The sequence below is a fragment of the Bombyx mori genome, chromosome 18 (genome assembly GCF_030269925.1).
Source record: "Bombyx mori chromosome 18, ASM3026992v2".
Taxonomy (NCBI): Eukaryota; Metazoa; Arthropoda; class Insecta; order Lepidoptera; family Bombycidae; genus Bombyx; species Bombyx mori.
In genome coordinates this window covers 4,052,412-4,073,929 of record NC_085124.1, presented here as the reverse complement: position 1 = coordinate 4,073,929, position 21,518 = coordinate 4,052,412, and the positions used below count along the sequence as shown (strand labels likewise).

General features: G+C 35.5%; 1 protein-coding gene across 19 annotated transcripts in view; it reads left to right on the top strand.

Annotated features, from left to right (window-relative positions):
* LOC101741393 (uncharacterized protein CG43867) overlaps positions 1–21,518 on the top strand; it is a 369,159-nt gene that overhangs the window by 332,791 nt on the left and 14,850 nt on the right. For 5 of the 19 annotated variants that reach the window (XM_038017280.2, XM_038017285.2, XM_038017278.2 and 2 more), the window contains 16 exons: positions 5,294–5,389; positions 7,627–7,815; positions 8,245–8,364; positions 9,093–9,266; positions 9,688–9,787; positions 10,662–10,813; positions 11,217–11,342; positions 11,562–11,688; positions 12,342–12,581; positions 14,284–14,458; positions 14,849–15,056; positions 15,291–15,452; positions 16,295–16,435; positions 17,771–17,915; positions 18,919–19,031; positions 19,772–19,984. In XM_038017280.2, coding sequence (XP_037873208.1) covers positions 5,294–5,389; positions 7,627–7,815; positions 8,245–8,364; positions 9,093–9,266; positions 9,688–9,787; positions 10,662–10,813; positions 11,217–11,342; positions 11,562–11,688; positions 12,342–12,581; positions 14,284–14,458; positions 14,849–15,056; positions 15,291–15,452; positions 16,295–16,435; positions 17,771–17,915; positions 18,919–19,031; positions 19,772–19,984 — 2,481 coding nt within the window. Of the gene's footprint in view, positions 1–3,260; positions 3,630–5,293; positions 5,390–6,908; positions 7,051–7,626; positions 7,816–8,244; positions 8,365–9,092; positions 9,267–9,687; positions 9,788–10,661; positions 10,814–11,216; positions 11,343–11,561; positions 11,689–12,341; positions 12,582–14,283; positions 14,459–14,848; positions 15,057–15,290; positions 15,453–16,294; positions 16,436–17,770; positions 17,916–18,918; positions 19,032–19,771; positions 19,985–21,518 lie in introns of those variants that run through there. The other 14 variants (XM_062673595.1, XM_038017286.2, XM_062673596.1 and 11 more) reach the window with 10 other exon arrangements.

Below are 21,518 nucleotides of genomic sequence, written 5' to 3'. Positions count from 1 at the left end.
CGAGTGTACAAGTTTACGTGTTTATTCACGTACACTCGTAGATTCCACATGTTTATTTGCTGCTAGCTTCCAAGGAACTTTTTAATGTTCCATCTCGTTTACACTTCGCATCGTGTATAGTGTAGGTCTGTCTGAGAAGCAGAAATAAAAATAACACGCGTGCTGAAATATTAGGTAGTAAAAAATCCGCGTAATGAAATTTAGGAAAAAAACTCATTTTGAACAGAAATTAATGTAATCTTTTGAGATTCTATCGTTATTTGTGGGGGATGAAAATGAAAATCGCCATACATTGTACAGATATCACGATCAAACGATATCTGATGTTTATCTATCTGCTTACAATGCCTACATAATTTGAATAGTACTTATCAATTTGTTGTTGATTAATTTGTAAAAAATCTATACTTAAATTATCATTTCGTAACTTATGCGTTCGAGATGAATTTGAATGAAAGTATAGGTAGTTATTTTAACTAGTTTTACCATAGTAAATCTCATCTTTGCAGCATTGTTGTCACTATGGAAAGAACTCTCTTCTTCAGTGATGACATACCGTTAAAATAAGATTGAAAAAAAAACTCAACCTAACAATTATCAGACTAATCAAATACAATACCTAGTATTTAATGTCCTAATATCAATACATATGAATATGTAGTTTTTCCCGTCTCTAAAAAGATAAGTATTTTTTTTCTTGGTAACGAACATCACAATAATGTATAGTCGGAACTCCGGATGTCTCGTATCCTAGCATCATTCAAAGACCACTTTGATCTATTCTTGGCGGCAAATGGACGGTGTCGTGCATACACTTATTGATTGCAAGGCGTGATAATAAACATGACATTATTTATTGTGGCCTGGCTCCAGACTACTTCATAAAGACAATTACGGGTTCAAAATGGTAATCTGTTTTTTTTTTTTTAAATGAACGTGACCTGTTATAGTTAACGTAAATTAAACCTTACGTCTTCAAAGGTATTTTTTGAAGGGGCTATTCCGGCATCACTTCGACTGTTGGGCGATCTCACGGGGCTTAGCCTAAGAGAACTTGCTACATCTGACAAGATTAGTGCTTCGCTGTATCTACGACCGGATCGGAAACGCGACCCACTGAGTGTATAGTCTTACGCTACCTTGTGACTTTAGCTAATTCTTAGAAAAGGATTCCTAATTATATCAAATTATTTAAAATGTCGAAAAATGTCGAGCGCAACCTGTCGTACGTTGACGATAATACGGTAGAAATCTATACGTAGATTAGGCGTATTAAAAGAACGCACGGGTAGGTAGCAGCACAATCTCGCCCATTTCTATAGCGAAACTGCGAAGATCTGTTATCCAATACAATTAAAACATCGCTTTCGTGTCTCAATTTAAGTGACGTCCTTCGTGTGATGTCCTTCGGCTACAGTGACCAACTAACACTGGGTATGCGTAACCCCTTTATCCATTAATACCAATATAGTACATATCTCTTATTTTTCACTGAAACAAATTAATTAACGCGTATTCAAATAAATACGATGGACTGATATGAAACGTCACAACTTTAAAACAGTAACGAGGTTGCTAGGCAAACAAAACGTAATAAAAATGCAACATTCGCGTCGTGAATCAGTCGTTACGAGTGCTATAAAGACCCGAATTTATCAGGCGTGTACTATAAACTGAAAGATAAAAAAAAACGGATTTAAAACTCGGAAACACGGAGCTTTTACACATTAATTTAGTATGAGCTGGTCTGAACAAAGTTTTAGTGTTTTAATTTTAGTTTTAATCGTTATATTTAGCTATATCATCTATATTTCAATGTAAAATAAATAACGCGTTTTTAATTTCATAAATCTCGGAAAAAATGTAATTACCAATAGTCGAGCTTAGAATTTGATAACTCAAAACAAAAAAAGTTTGATGATATCAATCTTGCTGAATGATTTGTTTGTAGTTAGTTGAATGAGTAAATATTTGGACGAATGTCCAACTGGTTTGACTTAACCAGTTACAGTTTTGTTTTGGTAGTAATGTTAAAATAAAAAAATATTACAAATCATGTATTATGAGTCCGCACTACTGTGTACTATACTAGCGATTTCTGTCTAGTATTCCAGTTTGAAGATTGTGGTATACAATACAATTGAAATTTCGAACTCATGGGTCAAAGCAAGTGGCGGTATTCACATTCTAAAGTCTGAAAGTTACAGTAGATCGTCGACTGCTCATCTAGAGTGCTAAAAAAGTTCGTTTAGTAACGTGCTATTTTCATTAATCGTTAAAAAGCAGCACGTCCCTAATACAAGCCAAAAATATCATGTTATTTTAAATCAAAAAGGAAGAGAAAAGTCTTTCCGCCCTAATTAAAATTTTAACGTCCGTAATTAAATCTAATTTAATATATCCCGTTTAATGCTAATTTTCATTTAAAATAGAACTTCATTCTAACTTAGCTTAGCTAAAGTCTACATTGAATATATGTAGTATGTATTAATGGTAGGATATATTGCCCGCACAGATGGGTACCATCACTCTACCTATTTCGGCCGCGAAGCAGACATCAATTACCGTTAGAAAAGTGGCATAGCTATCATTTTATAAAATTGTGATTTCAATTTCATGTCACAAAATGGTGACGGCTTTCAAACTAAGAGATCCGATAATCGCCAACAACCGGGGTATGCTGTAAATAAACATTAGCAATAAAAAAACATTTAAATGTAACAAAATCGAATTTGTCGCGGCTTTCTTATAGTGTAATTTTGAATCACTACATACCTAATACTACTATAGTATATGTCAAATATTCGATATCGATATCTAAAATATCGATATTATGTTCTTGTTCAATATTTAACAATTGAAATAGAACACTTTGTAAGGTAGAGAAAAACTTTTTAATAATTACTAAGCACCAAGAAACGATTGAATCATTTTCTTTAATAGGCCGCCTCAATTTGTTGTTTATTTTTCTTAACCGGCCGTAGTATTACCGCATTTAGAAACTTTTCGATATTCCCGACGTCCCCTCGTGTCGTGAGTCAGGCAAATTACGGCTTTTGTGATTAATGCGAGCTATTCCTGTGCGTATCCTTCGAATTGTTCACCTTCCTTTGTTCTTTAAACTTCTATTGTTTTACATATCGTTGGACCGATTAGATGACAGTTATAAGGGCATTAATTGGTGAATAATAAGCAAAACCTTACCGATTAGTTGCGTATTCCTTTAAAGAAATTGTTGCCATCTACAGACATCAATCGATATTGTGATACAAATGTATAACAATAGTACTCTTCAAAAAATAATTGAAATAGAAAAGATTTTCGACGTAGATCTTCCACGAGAAATTAACTGTGAGCGGGATGATGAATATCGTTTGATATATCCAACCTCATTTACTGCAGACATAAAAAACTTTAATTCGAATATCAGGGTCAACGCTCTAATATAACATAGTCTATAACTATTAAGATTCTCATGTTTCACACATCCGGACACGATAGCTCTGTTACCAAATTGAAAAGGTGTTCTTATGTGTGTTCTGTGTATGTTTAGTTTTAAGCTGTGAAAGTTAAACGGTGGAAATTTGAAGTATTCAAAATGTTTTGCTTAACGCGACGCTCGGGAAAATGTAAGTATTCACTTGTCAACCACATAATAATAATAACTGGGAACAAATAACGAACGGACATCCGTCCCCAAATTAAGATTCCCTGTGTTATGGGTATCAGAGACCGACATATACGCTTATATACATGTAAATATATAGATATATATATCTAATAAATATGCAGACAATTGCAGACAGGCTTACTTGTGGTAGCACATGCTGTGAGTCCGCACGGGTAGGTACCACCGCCCTGTTTCTTTCTGCCGTGAAACAGGAATGCGTTTCGGTTTGAAGAGTTGGGTAGCTGTACTGTAAAACTGAGACCTTAGAACTCGTATCTCAAGGTGGCTGGCGGCATTTACGTTGTAGATGTCTATGGGCTCCGGTAACCACTTAACACCAGGTGGGCTGTGAGCTCGTCCACCCAATTAAGCAATAAAAAAAATACAACCAAACCACTTAGTCTATTTATTCTAGTTCGAATGATGAACAACCAGAAATTTGCTCTGTAAAGTATTAAAATGCCTACTACCTAATCTGTCGCGGATCATCTCCCAATTAAATTAATCTTAAGCAATGAATAAAATGTATTCAAATCTTAGCTGTATATTTTTTTATTTTTGATGTTAATGCACTGTCGATTGCACCTATAATTGAGGTGACATCTGCCATGAACTTTTGTCAATTTGTCAATGTTTTGTATTGATGATCACTTTGTTGGTGCAACTTAATAAATAAATAAATAAATAAATAAATACTTCGTTGAAATCATTGATGTTAATGATAAACTGTTCAATCCATTAATTTAATTCAACACAATTTTTTTCAATACATTTTTGATTGAACGTGCATGTGATATCACCTAGTGTGGTTTAATTGTGGTATTTATTTGTCAGTATACTATGATACATTAGTATTCGAATTGCAACAGTCGATATCAAATACTGCGGTCTGTTTGCATCCCTCGTGCTACGTATTGTGGTCAGCTTTATTGCGCTGTGGCTTAACGTAAAGCTGCTTGGTCGTGTGCAGCTCACTGTATGCGTTATAAGCTATTGTAATCCGAGTATTTGTGTTAGATTGTCCAGTTAAGATATGGTTTAAATTCGGTGGAGGTTTATTCAAATAATATCGTATTGTACTACTAGATATATGTACTAGATATTTCACGTTGGTACTGTTGCGTTATGATATTGTCCTTTCATCTAAAGCTAATCACGAATCTGTTTTCTATGAAAAAAAAAAACTAAATATGTGTGGTGTCGTGGGACACCGGATAGGAACGAAGTTCCTTATCATAAAAATATTAATTTAAAGTTCTATTTTAGGTATAAAGAAAATAAAACTGGAGGTTTCGCAACAACCCACGATCATTCGGTAATGTGCGAACTTATTGTGGTACACTTCATTCACGGTTGTTTGCATAAGAGTCAGTGTATTGCGCAAACGAACGCTCTGAGATCGTGGTCAATGAATGATAAAAAAATGTTATTTTTTGTACGTTATTACAAAGTTAAGTCGAACACTGTGTGCATTACTAATAGAAATCTTACGTTACGGTCGTTTTTTCCCGGTTAGGGTACCCCTCCGCATCGTCCCATAAGGAACTTCGTTCCAATATTATATTACCCGGTTATAATCGCGTTCTAGTTATTCGCTCTAAATGTTTTGTTTGTAAATTTCAGGTCCGCGCCATGGAGCAGCGGCTATGCGAATGGCCGGCGGGCACTGACGGTGCACCTAAAGCCATCACGCGACTCGAGGGCCAAATTGAAGAACAGGTATGACATATTTTTAGCAGAAGTCTGTTCAATAGCTATATTCCGATATTAAGATTGATACATACGTCCTAATGTGGAATCCTTCAAAACAGCGATTAAATCGCTATGCGGTTCGATCAACCCAAGCTACAGAATGAACTACAAACACAAAACAGATTTTTGAGATCTGAAATGTTTTCACATGAAGCGGGATTTCCAATTTTATATAGTTTAATAAGGCAATTTTATAAAGTTTAATAAGGTGTTCTAATCCATGAAAAAGTGTAGAAACATAGTTTTCAGTTTGTAGGACAAAAATAAATTATAATTAGAGAACTTAACTAATGGAGATACATCCTTACTCTTCCAAACGGTTAGGCATTTTATTCAAATTATTAAAGTTTTTTTTTGTTTTCAATTAATCTGAGCAAAAATACTTAGTAAACATTGATTTCTTCACATACTCACACTCTAGGATGAGGACAGTCATAAAATTAGAATACCAAAAATAAGTTATTGCAGTTGCACCACTGAAGTATGACTGTTTCAAACTCTAAACATTAATTTTAAACGTATACTGAACATAGTTTGTCATAGTTTAATCTTAATAGCTAGTAATAAATAGTAATAATAGCTATTGGTAGTAACATATTTGTAACTACTCTGTAGTAGACCTCAACTATTCTATGAACTGGGGATTTTTTGGCGGGAACGCGAGGAGTGAAGTTGTGTAATTTGTTTTATTTTGTCTATTTAGTGTTTCTTCGGGTTTAAATGTGTAATAATGGTGGTTTATTAACTGTTTAATATCTGTGAAAGTGCACAAATGTGGGAAAATGAAACAAAGCCGCTGGACGTAACTTCTCGAGATCCTCCAAAAAGTCCACTGAAAAAATCTTAGTAAATGACCACCATTTTACTGGGATTATATTTCATCCCATTTCATTTCATTTAATTTCATCTCAGTTGATTAATGTCTTAAATTAGTCGTCTTCATTTCATTTCACTCCATAATATCATTTTTCATAAAAATATGAATATAAATTAAAATAAGAAATGACTTAAAGGTATCAGTTACCAGGTCATAAAATGCCTTAAAAAAAAAATTCTATGAACTGGGACTTTTTGGCGGGAACGCGAGCAGTGAAGTTGTGTGATTTGTTTTATTTTGTCTACTTAGTGTTTCTTCAGGTTTAAATGTGTAATAACGGTGGTTTATTAACTGTTTAATATCTGTGAAAGTGCACAAATGTGGGAAAATGAAACAAAGCTGCTGGACGTAACTTCTCGGGTTCCTCCAAAAAGTCCACTGAAAAAATCTCAGTAAATGACCACCATTTTACTGCGATTATATTTCATCCCATATCATCTCATTTCATTAAATTTCATCCCAGTTGATTAATGTCTCAAATTAATCATCTTCATTTCATTTCATCATTTTTCATAAAAATAAGAAAATAAATTAAAATAAGACATAACTTAAAGGTCTTGGTTACCAGGTCGTAAAATCCCTTAAAAACAAAAATTCTATGAAGTATTTGTAAACAAAGCCTTGAAATAATTGAAATTAACTACTTTCAAACTTTTTCCCTATTAACTATCAAACCATGAACATTAAATAATAAATGGCACTCAATAAATTTTAATAAATTTTCAATATAATATGCTCAAGGAAAATGCAGGTAATTAGAAATCAATTTCCTAAAAATTTATAGCAAAGAAATGAGAAACTCCATTCATCGCAGTTTGAAAACATATTTCTAATTAGTTTGTATTGTATTATTTGTATTTGTTTTATATTAAATACTTCATTTAATTCGTAAAAGTACATATTACATGAGCCGTTACTGTTTAAATTTTGAATAATTTAAAATATAATATTTTTAGACGTATGTAAATTCAAATTTATCTTTGTATTTATATACGTACTTATATATTTAATAAAGAACACTATACTTCATATTAGTAGATAATAACAATAGCAGCAACTTAAGCCTTCTCCTTCTAGTCATAAAATTTGTTTTCATTTATGACCCAATTTAATTTTATAATAAATTTCAAAATTTTATGTAATCCTTTTCTATTTGTTAGATATTTATTCCGCCATGGTGTGCAACCGAAATAAATTAATATTATGTTAATTTCATTTTATTTAAAAAAAAATTCTATATCAGAAATTTTCATATCTTTTTAGTTTATCAACGCAACCCACTTCCGGAAAAAGTATTAACACTTTATTAACACTTTCATTATTTCAGAAGCAGCTGAGACTCCAAGACGCGAAGCAAGTAGAGGCAAAAGCGGCCCGAATCAAAGAGTGGGTGACTAATAAACTTAAGGAGCTTGAACAGCAGAATCAGCTGCTTAGAGAACAAAACGATAGGTGCAACCAACAGTTGGAACTACTGAGGAATCACATAGCAGCACAGGGGAGCAGAAATTCTACGGTAAATATAATTTGTCATCCTTTTACAAACAATTTATTGGTGATGGTTATTTAGTAAAACTGAAGTACATTTTACTAGATATTTTAAATAATGTAGAATTGTTGTCAAATTAAGGTATCATAACCATTTGACTCCTTTATCAGAACCTCAATTCCATTCTTGGTCATTCCTTTTCTAAATGGAATATGAATCACTACCCAAGGATCGTCTTGTTTTAATTTATCAGTCATTCTAGAAATAGTATAATATATTACCAAGTTAAAAAAATATTTAAAATACAAAGGGGTGATTAAAATAAAGAAACCTATTTTAAATAGAGAACTGTCTCTTTCCTTTCAATTTGAAATTTCTTATTATGAGTATGTCTAAACTGTTAGTTAAATTAGCTTCCCAAAGCTTGGATGTCTATAGCACGTGTACCCTCCTCAGTTTCTGCCCACTCGTGCAAGCCTCTCGCTAGAAGTGAGGACAGACGACAGCTCGTCCCGAGCTACGTCCAGTCTTTTGGCGTCCAACAGACGTCGCTCTGAAAGCCTAGAGGGGCCTAAGGTAGAACATAGACTGCCCTTAGGGCCCTACCACATGCTTTATCTGTTTCTGACTTTATTTACTTGAACACTTTAAATTTACTTAAAACACTGCTTATTTTCTTATGTCATTTGTTTAAGCAATAATTGATTTGCACTCAAACACAATTCACTTGCATTGCAAACAGCATTAATGCTGTATCTCTTTATTAATTTAATTTGCCTTTTAGAAGGCTGTCTGGAATAAATTGCCATGCAAGACCCTATTTTGCCACATTTTTAATTTTTCCTATCACCTTGAATGTTTTGTTTTGATAAATATAATACTAACACTAAAATCACTAACAATCTACAGTTCGCTTACTAATACATTTCAATTGGCAGCTATGGGCTCCATAACTGCTTAATATCATGTTTCCATGAGTTTGTCTACTCCATCTATTTATAACTGTTCAGGTCATTGATACTAACAAGACAATTATGACACATTTTTATTTACAAGCTCGAGGCTATTCCTTGGTAAAAGAAAAAAAAATCCAAAGCACTGGTTAAGAACGAGTCCTGGTGTAATACAAACTTCATTACCTACCTTATGAGATAATATCTTGAAATAATTAAAAATATTTCTTTCACATTGATAAGTAAATGTAAATAATTTACATATACTATGAAAAACAAAACAAAGAATAAAATAAAATGTTACAGTTTCATTATGCAATAAACAAAAATTTAAATTATATAATTTTTCAGCTACCAATAAACACGTCTGAGCCACACTACAGCACGCCTGTTAGACATAGACGAAATCTTTCAATCGGTACGACCAATATTGCGAACAACATCAATACAAATTCAGCTCTTAACACCATGAATCGAACTATGGACGAGAGGACTACAGCCAGTTTATTGGCTGATGACCTAGCAGTAAGTCTTTGTCTACCAGTTCAAATGTAATACTACCATGTAGATTTCTATGTAATATCAAAAATTAAATCTGATTTGTAGTACATATTAATTTGTGTATAACACGAATTATAAATTATATGTATAATAAATTTTATTCATATTGAAAAATTGTATCTGTTAACACAGTAACAGATAAGCGGTCTGAAAAAAAGTATGCACTGCCTTTTACATATTTTTTTAAATAACCTTAATGTGATGCAGAAAATTAACTTGCTGTGAGTTCTACAAACAATTAGCATTAGATATTTTTATGAATTAGTCTGCGGTAGTTAACAGGGAAATCGTTCCAATTATTTTGATTCTTATACTGGCCGAAATAGGATATATCATACATCAACAGCAATAACTGTCATTAAACAAACAACATATTAATTTTCAGACGGCTGTAGAGAATCTAGTGGTTCTACCCACAACTCCGAACACGTCTACAGATGGCGATACAACCCATGATTATGCTGAGATTTATACTCCAAGTAGAGGTAAAAAAAAAACATGTATGCAATTCAAACGTGGTAGAAGTGAAACCTTCCAAAATTAAAATACAATTATCCTAAACGTCTTAAGTATATCGACGCTTGAAAGGCAAATATGACTAAGCGACAATAACTGCTTTGTACATAAATTATAGGCAATAACCATATTCGATGCGCAAAAAAAATATATTTCTAGGTCTATTAAAATCATTTCAATCCTACAGCTACTAGCTAGAGTCTACTACAGCTAGATTCGTTAAAATAAATTTTGTTTTCATGTATTTCAACTTTAAATTAGTCTACTGTAGAGATCACGCATTGTCGCTTAGTCACGTTTGCCTTTCAAGCGTCGATATGTAAAATTTTGTCATTAGTAAATAATTGTAAGGTAGCGCCCTCTGTGAATTGATATTTTAATTTCACGTATAATCCTAAATTAAAATTCACTACAAGAGCTTTCATACACACGTTAGTATTAAAAAATCTCACAGATGGCGCTGTATTAAATAGTATGTATATTTCTGTCTCATTCATCCTACACATTTTTGTATTTGTGTCTCTTACCTGTCATTTTTTCCGTTGCATCCGGTTTGAAATCACAACGATTCTAAAGAAGTTTTCACTTCAAAAATCTTACTCCCAATCACTTATGACGAATACAGCGAAATAAAGTGTTTGTTTTTTCAAGCAACAAGGCATAATAAAAATATGAACGCAATTCGTACTCTCCTAGGAGGGAAATTGCAACATAATATTGCGAGTTTATTAAAGATGAACATGATACCGAAATTTATGCTTAGCAATAGCATAGTTTTCAGTTCGTGTATGTAGCGTAATACCATTCTGAATGCTTCACAGTAAACACTGTTATGCTTTACAGAGCGCACCCCGGCATGGCAAGGGGTGAACGTGGTGGTTCAAGGTAATAGTCGTGGTGGGTCTTCCACTGGTGATAGCGCTGCTTCGGATCCTCCCCGGCCGCCCACCCCACCCCTGCACCGCTTCCCCAGCTGGGAGGCCAAGATCTATCAGGTATGACGTTAATATCATGGCCGACTGACCCAACCAGTAGATCGAACGAGAAATTTTAAATTTAGAATAAATATTTATTGAATACATTTGATTCACAAAAAAAAAAAAACAAAATCAAAAAAAAAAACTATCTCCTTACAAAATTTGAACCCTGACACAGTCGCTTCACTCTATACCAGGTATCGTAACTATTGGGCCACGATTTAAGGTGGTCACGTCGTCTCCGCATCTAGAGCCTTTAAAACCGGAATAAAAAACCAAAGTACTGGGATAATAGTGCCTATCAGAATAGTGCCTAATACAGACTATAAAGACCTATTGAGACTTTGTATATCAAGCAGGCATGTTGGTGTTACTAGTCCTTAGCTGACCTGGACTTTACATTCTGAATTTCGTCCCGCAGGTAGCAGACGATGGACTCCAACAATCGGTAGAGGAAGAACTAAGCCCGCCGCCGTGCTCCCGTCCGATGCACGAGTCGACCAGCTACCAGGACATATCCGTACCCGTTTACGCTACCGTGAAAGGGGTCAGTCTTTACTAGCTATATTTATTTGGTTCGGTACAAATTTTTAACTGTTTGTAGTATCAAAACAATGAATTGTCAAAGATAAGAGAAAAGATACTAAAGCATTTAGTGTTCGTATAATAATTTAAATAAATCAAACTACCCGCATTAAGAACATATAATAAATAAATCTTTGCTATATAACTAGAATGGCCACTTATCTTAGTTTGTTTCCCACAGCGAGCCAGCCAAATAAGGTCGATGCCCTTCACCGGCGACTCGTCGGACGACTCCTCTGATGGTGAAGAGTCTATGGGTGTAACGGTCCATAACACTCCACACCATCAACTAGTCAACACTGCGTATAGTAAGTTAGATCAAATCTTCGGATCTATTATCCGTTAGGCCTCGGTTCGTTCTAATTACCATTATTAACCATTATTAAATTACTATTACCATTATTACATTATGATCAATGTTCGCGTTTGCTATAATAGAGGCAGTATTAACATTATTTAACAAGTACTATTATAAATTTTAAACTGAACATATTCAATGTAATAATGTGTATAATTTATTTTTTGAAATCCACAATGTATTTATTTAATAATATACCAATTTTATATGATTAATGTTTGGTAAATATAAATAACTCTAAAATAGTTTGGGGTAAACGATAAAGGTTAGATTTCAATCGAGCGGGTGAAATTGCTCTAAGGACCGACGATCCTGATGTTATTGTTCGGAACTTGCATATATACATACCTATCATGAAAATGTCGTTAGTGACATTCTGGCATCTATCAAATATCTTCTATTCTATGATGGCTACGGCTACATAGTATAAGTTGGACATAATAATATGTACCTATATATTTTTTCAATATTCTCAGTAATTAAATTCAAATTATTGTAGATGGATATAATATAGAACATTTACCATTTCGGAGTTGGCATTTGAACGCATGGATAAGATCACAAACATTTAAGTTTTATTTATTTATTTTAATTTCTTTCCAGGCGGACAAACATCACAGATGCCAATAAACAACGTGAACCTAACAAGTGTTCTGCCGGCCTCCATACAACAAACCTCTAGTCACGGTCTAGTACTAACTAACAGCGCCAACGGACAGTGCAGTTCTTCTGACACCAGCCTAAGTGCCAGTAGCCCTTCGAAAAGTGTCAAGACCAGCTCAAGTTTAAGTCCCGCAAAGAGATCGAGTAGCGGGTCGCCGAGCAAACAAAGTAAAACTAGAGGTGAGTATCGATAAAAGAAAAGGTATCGATAAAATCCGCAACGATATAAACTTATAGAGGTTGTTGACTAGAAGTTTCTATTTTTGTCCCCCAGTATCAATAATACAGAGTGCGATTTTACATATTCGATGCATCAAGTCGTCGTGGCTTAAAGTATGAGACGTCCGGTGCAATCGTATCTATCACCCGAATTCCCGCGCTCCCTCAACTATTCATTTCCTATAACGCATACGACCTGTATTACCTAGGATTTGTGTTGGTTATTGCCCCGGTATCTGTAGGGTTGACACTCGACAGGTTGTCCTAACATCTCATATTGATATGGTTGTTCAAAAATATTTTTTTAATGGCATTTATGCACTTATGCAATTATGAACATTTTTTATTTTAAGAAATGACTTCTTCGGTATAGGTATATCGTCGGTATAGGAATATTGTCGGTATAGGAATATTGTCGGTATAGGAATATTGTCAGTATAGGAATATCATCGGTATAGGAATATCATCGTATAAATCGCAAAATGTTTATATTTAAATGTTTATGAAGTCGTTGTGGCCTAAGGGATAAGACGTCCGGTGCATTCGTGTCGAGCGATGCACCGGTGTTCGAATCCCGCAGGCGGATACCAATTTTTCTAATGAAATATGTTCTTAACAAATGTTCATGATTGACTTCTACGGTGAAGGCTATTCCTTCATCCATCGTATAATAAAAATCAAACCCGCAAAATTATAATTTGCGTAATTACTGGTGGCAGGACCTCTTGTGAGTCTCCGCACGGGTAGGTACCACCACCCTGCCTATTTCTGCCGTGAAAAAGTAATGCGTTTCGGGTTGAAGGGCGGGGCAGCCGTTATAACTATACTTGAGACCTTAGAACACAAGGTGGATGGCGGCTTTTGCATTTTAGATGTCTATGGGCTCCAGTAACCGCTTAACGCCAGGTGGGCTGTGAACTCGTTCACTCATCTAAGCAATAAAAAAACATGTCTAGGAAATTAAACATCTAAAAAAAATCCTTGTTTCAAATCATGATTCATAAATCAATAACACATTACGATTGGCAAACAAGGTTTTGGTTTTTAATAGAGATATTCTAATGTTCAGTTATATCTTTTTTTTTAAAGATCGTAGAAAGAAAAGAACATATTTTGTTGGAGTACATCAAAATAGTTGGCTTTTTTCTTCCACAAACATTTATATAATTTTATTATGGAACTAGCGGCCCGCAAGGGTTCCGCTCGGGTCTTTAAAAAAAAATTCAACGATATTTGACGTTGTTTTATTTTTTTAAATAAAAGAACGCTTATCACGGCATAACTATAATAGTTAAACATATGCTGTCGCGACACTTTTTGTAAATAATAATGTGTTCTACAAAGTCGTAGTACTTTATTTTGTTCTATCGTCAATAGTTTTCGCAGGGCACGCGATATAAAGAATATTTTAGGTAATTTTTTTACACCTTGGGTTACATTATTGGAGTTTTAGTAAGGAACCTTAATTTTTTTCAAAACAGATTATAGCCTATGTCACTCGGGAAAATAGTGTAGCTTCCAAACAGTGAAAGAATTTTTGAAATCGGTAGTTTCGGAGCCTATTCAATACAAACAAACAAACAAATATTTCCTCTTTATAATATTAGTATAGATTTACTAGTATTTTCAAACTTCATGTATATAAATAACAAATTGTATACAGACACGTCATTCGAGTCGGGCATGTCGGACGACTACGCGATCCCGCCGGACGCGGTGTCGTGCGAGAGCGCGGTGGCGGCGCGGCCCGCGGACTCGCCGCGCCGACACGACGCGCTCGAGAAGGCGGGACATCTCGCCAAGCTCGGCGGGAAACTCAAGACCTGGAGGAAGAGATGGTGAGGACTAAACGTTATCAGGCTTTTACTTGGGAACGGTCAAGCGAAGATCTTCCACCAAGGATATCGAGTTGATCGGATCTGATGTCATTTGTAGTTAAGATTATCTTGAGTTTGTCGTTAGCAAGTTTTCGATAATATTTTTTTTTGAAAATTTTGCGACACTTGCAACCTCTGTCTTTCATGGTTAAAAGACGGAAATCAAATGTGTCACTATAAGATACTTTTAATTAGACGGTACGCGATTAGCGGAGCCTATAAACACTGCAAGTCAAGTCTTAAATAATATTAAAACAAAAATTCCAAATGCCAGTCGCATTGGAATAACAAAATTTGTGACAGACATATTCTTTACTGCGAGTCTCAAGGTATATCATTGTATATTCACAGGTTCGTCTTAAAAAACGGTACCCTGTCGTACTGGAAGTCTCAGTCAGAGGTGAATCGGAAACCTCAAGGGCAGATAGGCTTAGGAGAAGCCTGTAAGATATCGAGGAACGAAGGAGCCGCCACGTTTGAGATATTCACCGGAAGTCGCACGTACTATCTAACGGCGGACAGTAATGCTACCATGGAAGACTGGATAAGAGTTTTACAGGTATGATTCGAGTTAAAGTTGTATGTGCTGTGACGGAAAAAACAAAAACTGAAAAGTAAAATCGAAAAGTGTCATGCATCCCTTTCCCTCGTTACTGAGCATAGTGATTCGTTTGATTCAGTTTGTTGACCGTCTCTGTCTCCATCGACTTCGTTATTCGCTTGTATTTATTTATTGATTATCTATTTGGTGAGTATGAAAATATATCTATAAACTAATTCATTTGTTTTACAGAACGTACAAAGGAGGAACGCCACAAAACTCCTGTTAAGCAAAGAAGACAATAAACCGACGATCCAGGGCTGGTTGACCAAAGTTAAGAACGGACACGCCAAGAAGAGTTGGTGCGTCCTAATCGGGAAGATGTTCTTATACTTCAGATCGCCAGGAGACCAGGTATTACGTAGTAACTGTCAATTAATTACAACTACCCACTACTTACGACGGTAGTTAAAATATGATTAAAATGTCTATGAATAACACCTAAGTCTTCCGTGACCACGAAAACTGCAGTCTTTGAAATGTCGACAATAACACAATGATAATAAAAAGCGCGAAATCGAATAGTAAAAGTAGATTTGATTATGTCAACGACTCGAGAAAACCGTCCTAAATACTATTATCGTTACATTTAAAGAGAAAGTTTAGTCTGAATTAAGAATTATATAATTGAATTAAAAATAGTTAAAGAAAGTTTCCAATGAAACGTTAATGGTCATCGTGAAAGTAGTATCGATAAATTTATAGACACATATTCTCAAAGGTTTCTTATATAAGTACGAGTTGCTTCTAGTCCACCATTAAATGTGCGTCTCTCTTGGGATTGGTTAGCTTAAAGGACTTGTTACCATGCCATAAAATCTTTAAAAAAAACTTGACATGATATACAAGATCGATCACCACCAATGCACAATATTTTCTATTTGCTTTTAATTTTCATAAAAATCTTTTACATTGTGAAGTGTCCTCAAGACTGCTCACTACAGTTTGTAAACGACCTAATAACATTTAATCTGTTGTTCAATGGTTGTGAGAGCATATAGACATCACATTGTTAGCGCCGCTGAGGATAATACAGCTGTACCGATGCAATTAAACCTTTAATATTATTTTTAAAGGTATGCATTAATGTCCATGGGCCGAAAGCTCATGTGCGTGCCCGTAGCGTTGCTCATCTGAGCACATTACGTTTGTAATAAACCTGATTAACTATTTTAACATATTCGTATGTACTCCAGAACCCAACAGGCCAGATCAATATGCGTGATGCACGCGTCGAGGACGTGGAACACGTCTCGGATTCAGATTCAGAGGAGAAAAACGACGACACTAGAAATCATCTCACTGTCGCCATCTACCCGCAGCAACAGGTAACTGGGGTTAGTGACGTCATCTTTATATTACGCACGCTTACACTAATGCATGATTGTGAAGTTTTAAAAGCTTAAACGTAGTTGACTTGCATGACAATTGTCTAATTAATAAATATTAAATTCGGTTTTAACCAAAGTTTTACTATCGTTATCGGAAAACACTAAAGTTATAGAAGATCGTTCCGTATTTACTGGTATCTAATACTGACTGGTAGTCATTATATTGCTACTAGACTGCAATCTAATGTTCGCATCAGATCTTCGTTCACTTTGAATTCTATTGTTAATTTTCGTTTAATGTTTTTTCCTTTAACTTGATGTTTTTTTTTTTTTTTGCTTAGATGAGTGGACGGGCTCACAGCCCACCTGATGTTAAGTGGTTACTGGATGTCGCTCAGTCGCTCCGCCCCGCGCTCGCGAACACAGTCGAACCCTCTCGAACGGTCGTGTGTTACGACCATTACTAAGGTCTCAATTATTCTGTATTGTCGGTCGCTCCCTAGTTGCTAGATGGCGTTTTTATTGTTGTATTTTTGTGCTATTATTATTATTAATTTTGTTTATTGCCCTTGTAGGCAGACGAACATACGGCCCACCTGAGGGTGAGTGATTACCGTCGCCCATGGACTTCAGCAATGCCAGGGGCAGAGCCAAGCCACTGCCTACCGAATTATTAAGTGTCACTATTCAATTGTGATTTTTTCAAACAATAATGAAAGTCGTCGGTCGGTAGAGTAATAATGCTATGTACTGCACCAAACGGTGTCGCTCTGATGTCAATGGTCGATATCAGTAGCAAACTAATTGACCGATAAAGTATTTATTTATAGTTATAGTCGTCGTGGCCTAAAAGATAAGACGTCCGGTGCATTCGTGTTGAAGCGATGCACCGGTGTTCGAATCCCGCAGGCGGGTACCAATTTTTCTAATGAAATACGTACTCAACAAATGTTCACGATTGACTTCCACGGTGAAGGAATAACATCGTGCAGTAAAAATCAAACCCGCAAAATTATAATTTGCGTAATTACTGGTGGTAGGACCTCTTGTGAGTCCGCGCGGATAGGTACCACCGCCCCGCCTATTTCTGCCGTGAAGCAGTAATGCGTTTCGGTTTGAAGGGTGGGGCAGCCGTTGTGACTATACTGAGACCTTGGAACTGTATCTCAAGGTGTGTGGCGCATTTACGTTGTAGATGTCTATGGGCTCCAGCAACCACTTAACACCAGGTGGGCTGCGAGCTCGTCCACACATCTAAGCAATAAAAAAAAAATAAAAAACAAATTTAGATCGATTGTTTTCGTTTGAATTTCTAATATCAAAATTGTATTCTTCTTGCAGGGTCCAACGTACTTGTTATTCGAAAGCAAAGCAGACAAAGACTCGTGGTTGTACCATCTCACCGTGGTCAGCGGCGGCGGACTCAGCCAGGGAACGCACTTCGAGCAGCTAGTCCAGAAACTAATGGAAACCGATGGAGATCCTAGTATGACCTTTTCCTAGTAAAAAATGTATAACTATAACGGGCGATAGGACGTCTTGTGAGTCCGTACGGGTAGGTACCACCACCCTGCCTATTTCTGCCCTGAAGCAGTGACGAGTTTCGGCTTGAAGAGTGGGGCAGCCGTTGTACTGTAAAATTGAGACTTATAACTCATATCTTTAGGTAGGTTTTTTTATTTTATTGGTGAGTCGTTACTATGGCTCATGAACATCAGCAATGTCGGGGGCAAAGCCAAGCCGCTGCCTACCTAAATACTGCTGGTGGCATTTAGGTTGTTGATGTCAATGAGCTGTGGGTAACCACTAAGCACCGGATGGTAGATAATGTTGTCCTTGTAATGGATACCGCTATCTTTTGAAGGATAATACAATCGATGTGCTAATGCGATTAAGACTTCAATATTAGCATGTTCTTCGGTTCTTCCGAGCCGTAAGTCATACTTAAAACTACTTTAACGACATAATTGTCATGTAATTTAATTATTACATTATTCCCGATGATTCGAATATTTCACGTTTTACGTGGCCCCGGACGTGGTCTGTCAGCCGTAAGGAATGATCCTAAATTCTAATTTTACAAGCGTAAAAATTTAACACACACATTTTGTGCGCCATTAAAATATTGTGGTGTTTCGTGATTATGATCGAATTTCGATCACTGAACGAACTGGAGTAACAATAAGTTGTTTATGGCGTAAGTCATGTTCTCCTAGTTCTCGTTTCATTGGGTACGGTCGACCCGACAAGTATAGAATAATGTAATGTTTCCAACAGTTGTATGACCATTTCGGTTACATGAAGTTGACTTTGCCTTGGAATAGACGTTCAAACGTTATTTTGGAATTGGTAGTCCATTTACATTTTCCGTACGGAGACCTGTATTTGTTCTTATATCAAATGTATAGGTTTCCGGGATCTATAACACAGAAGAAAATTCATTGAAAATTTCATCTAGCGTTCTCAATATCCTCATCATTTGATTTTAGATTGCGTTTTATGGAGACATCCGACGTTGCTTTATTCAAAGGAGAATTTGACGTCACCGCTGACCTCGCTCAATTCAGAAGCACTACAGGCAGAGGCACTGAAACTGTTCAAGGTATAACTGTCGGTATTTGTTTTAATATTAATCCATGGATAGATTTGTTTTATTCAGAGTGTGATCTAGGACTGTTTCATTCTCTGAGGCCGGGCAAAGAATAAGTGGCTTTGAAATAATCATTAATTTAATCACTAAAAAAATGCTAAACTGAAGTGCTCTTAAATTTCTGATTAATTTACGTAATAAGATGTACAAATTTTTAAATGTAATGGAATAATATTTTTTTATTCTACTTCGACTATCACAACATTTTGTTTATCATGAAAACTAGTTTTATATAAGTTATTTTCAAAGTATTTCTTAAATTGTCAACCCTAGTTGGATTAATATAGTTTGTGCAACAACAATAATAAGTTTTTTTAAAATAATTCACCCTTCTTTTTGTTCTGATAACTTGTGAATATCTATAAAAATTATAAATAATTTCAAATGCTAAAATTAATTCCATCAGTCATTCCAGAATGACCCACAGTTCGAAAAACTGGCGAATCATAAACTTAACTAACAACTAAATATCTTTAAAAAATCTGCTGGACTGTATTTTATGTACTTTTCTGTGCATTTTCTATTTTGCTTCAAATACCCAGCGCTACTAACTGAATAAGACCAGAAACGTAAATATCTTCAAATCTTATGTTGTGTTTTGTGCATTTGCCTATCCCATCTCAAATACCCAGCGCCACTAAATGTATAAGACCAGAAACGTTATCATACTGATTGTAAACGCTACGTTCCAGTGCGTGCAGCTGTTCATGTCGGTGTGCGTGGAGCAGGCCGGCATAGACTACCACGTGGTGCTGGCGCAGAACGCGCTGCAGCAGTGCCTCGAGGTGACGGAGCTGCAGGACGAGCTGTGCGCGGCGCTCGCCCGCCAGACGGCGCCGCACGCGCCCGCCAAGCACGCCGTGCAGGTAACACGACACAAGCGCCTTAACGCCAAGCTTGCACACGTAAGTCCACACGCCTCTCTATATACTTACACGACCGCATGCGGGCACGTCGCCGCCACGTCACCGTCCCTTCTAAACCTATTCGACATTAAAACATCACGCTGTATATGACGCATGAGGCCGTCAGCGCAAAAGCTTTGGCCACCAAAGCTCGCTATAGTTATTATTTAAGAGGTTTAAGTTTTCATTAATTTGAATAGGCAAAAAAACTATACTGAGACCTTAGAACTTATATCTCAACGTGGGTGGCGCATCTACGTTGTAGATGTCTATGGGCTCCAGTAACCACTTAACACCAAGTTGACTGTGAGCTAGTCCACCCATGTAAGCATTAAAAAAAATACGCAAAAATAATGTTTACAAAGCCATCTGTTATCTATGCTTGAAACTATTAGGCCGGTTTTGCATCAAACATTTATTATATTTTAAATAAATTGCAATATACATATAAGCGTGATTATTTCTTGGTTAGGCCACTTTTGCGCTGACGGCCTCATATAGTGTGTTCGCTTTCGTCAATTGTCAAATGAAAATCAAATAAAATTACATTATGACGGTGATGTTACCGCGACGTGAGCGTATTTAATTTAATGAAAAGGTAAACTTAGAACAAATAATAATGTCTAAGTTCATCTTTAAAAGCTTACATGAGAGATTGAACAAAACTTAAGTTACGTTAAAAGTTAGTTACATTAAAGTCGCCTAAAATATGTTTTATGATATCTCTCCTGTAAGAAAACCTAGTGTCTCATAAATATTTTCCATTGCTTAAAATAATGGAAAAGGTTTCATGATAGGCATGGCTTTCGATCTAACAATGAAAATGTTGTAATATTTCAAAAATGTACAGATAAAGTTGAAATAAAAAAAAAAGCTTTTTTATCGGCGTAAAGCTTCGCTTCGGGCGGTACGCTTCAATGCTTTTCTCATATGTTATCAATCATAAAATCATCACTATCACCAATCGCATAAGTATCATTTTCGTTTGTCTTCGTATTTAGTGACTTCAGACACCTTGTAGAACATAGTCGCTCATAAATGTTGTGCTCTGAAAAAGTAGTATAGCCACCTTGGGAGAATTGCGATTAAAGTACTCTTTGTAAATCAATTTCTAATAGCATTTATTTTATTAATTAACAATCTCCTTGACGGGAATAGTAGAATGAGAATAAACTGAAGATTAATGTGACTCGGAAAATAATAAATTTACAAAAAAATGCATATTTAAAAATAATTCGTAAATTCTCGACACTTTCAGGAAGCACAATGGAATAAAGAAAGCTTAAGAATATCTTTATTTGGCTTTTTTTTTTTAATTATAATTATGTAAATATACACTAACAAGCCATTTTAATATATACAGTCGTTAGTAGCTTTTTGTGTTGCCAAAAATAAAAGGCTTCGAGTGTCGTTGATCAATTTGGAATTGTGTATGTGGTATAAAAGTTTATTGGCTTCTATAGGAAATACAAAAACTCGCAGTAAATAGCCTGGAATATTATTGAAAAAAAAAACAAGAAATATTCCAATTTGG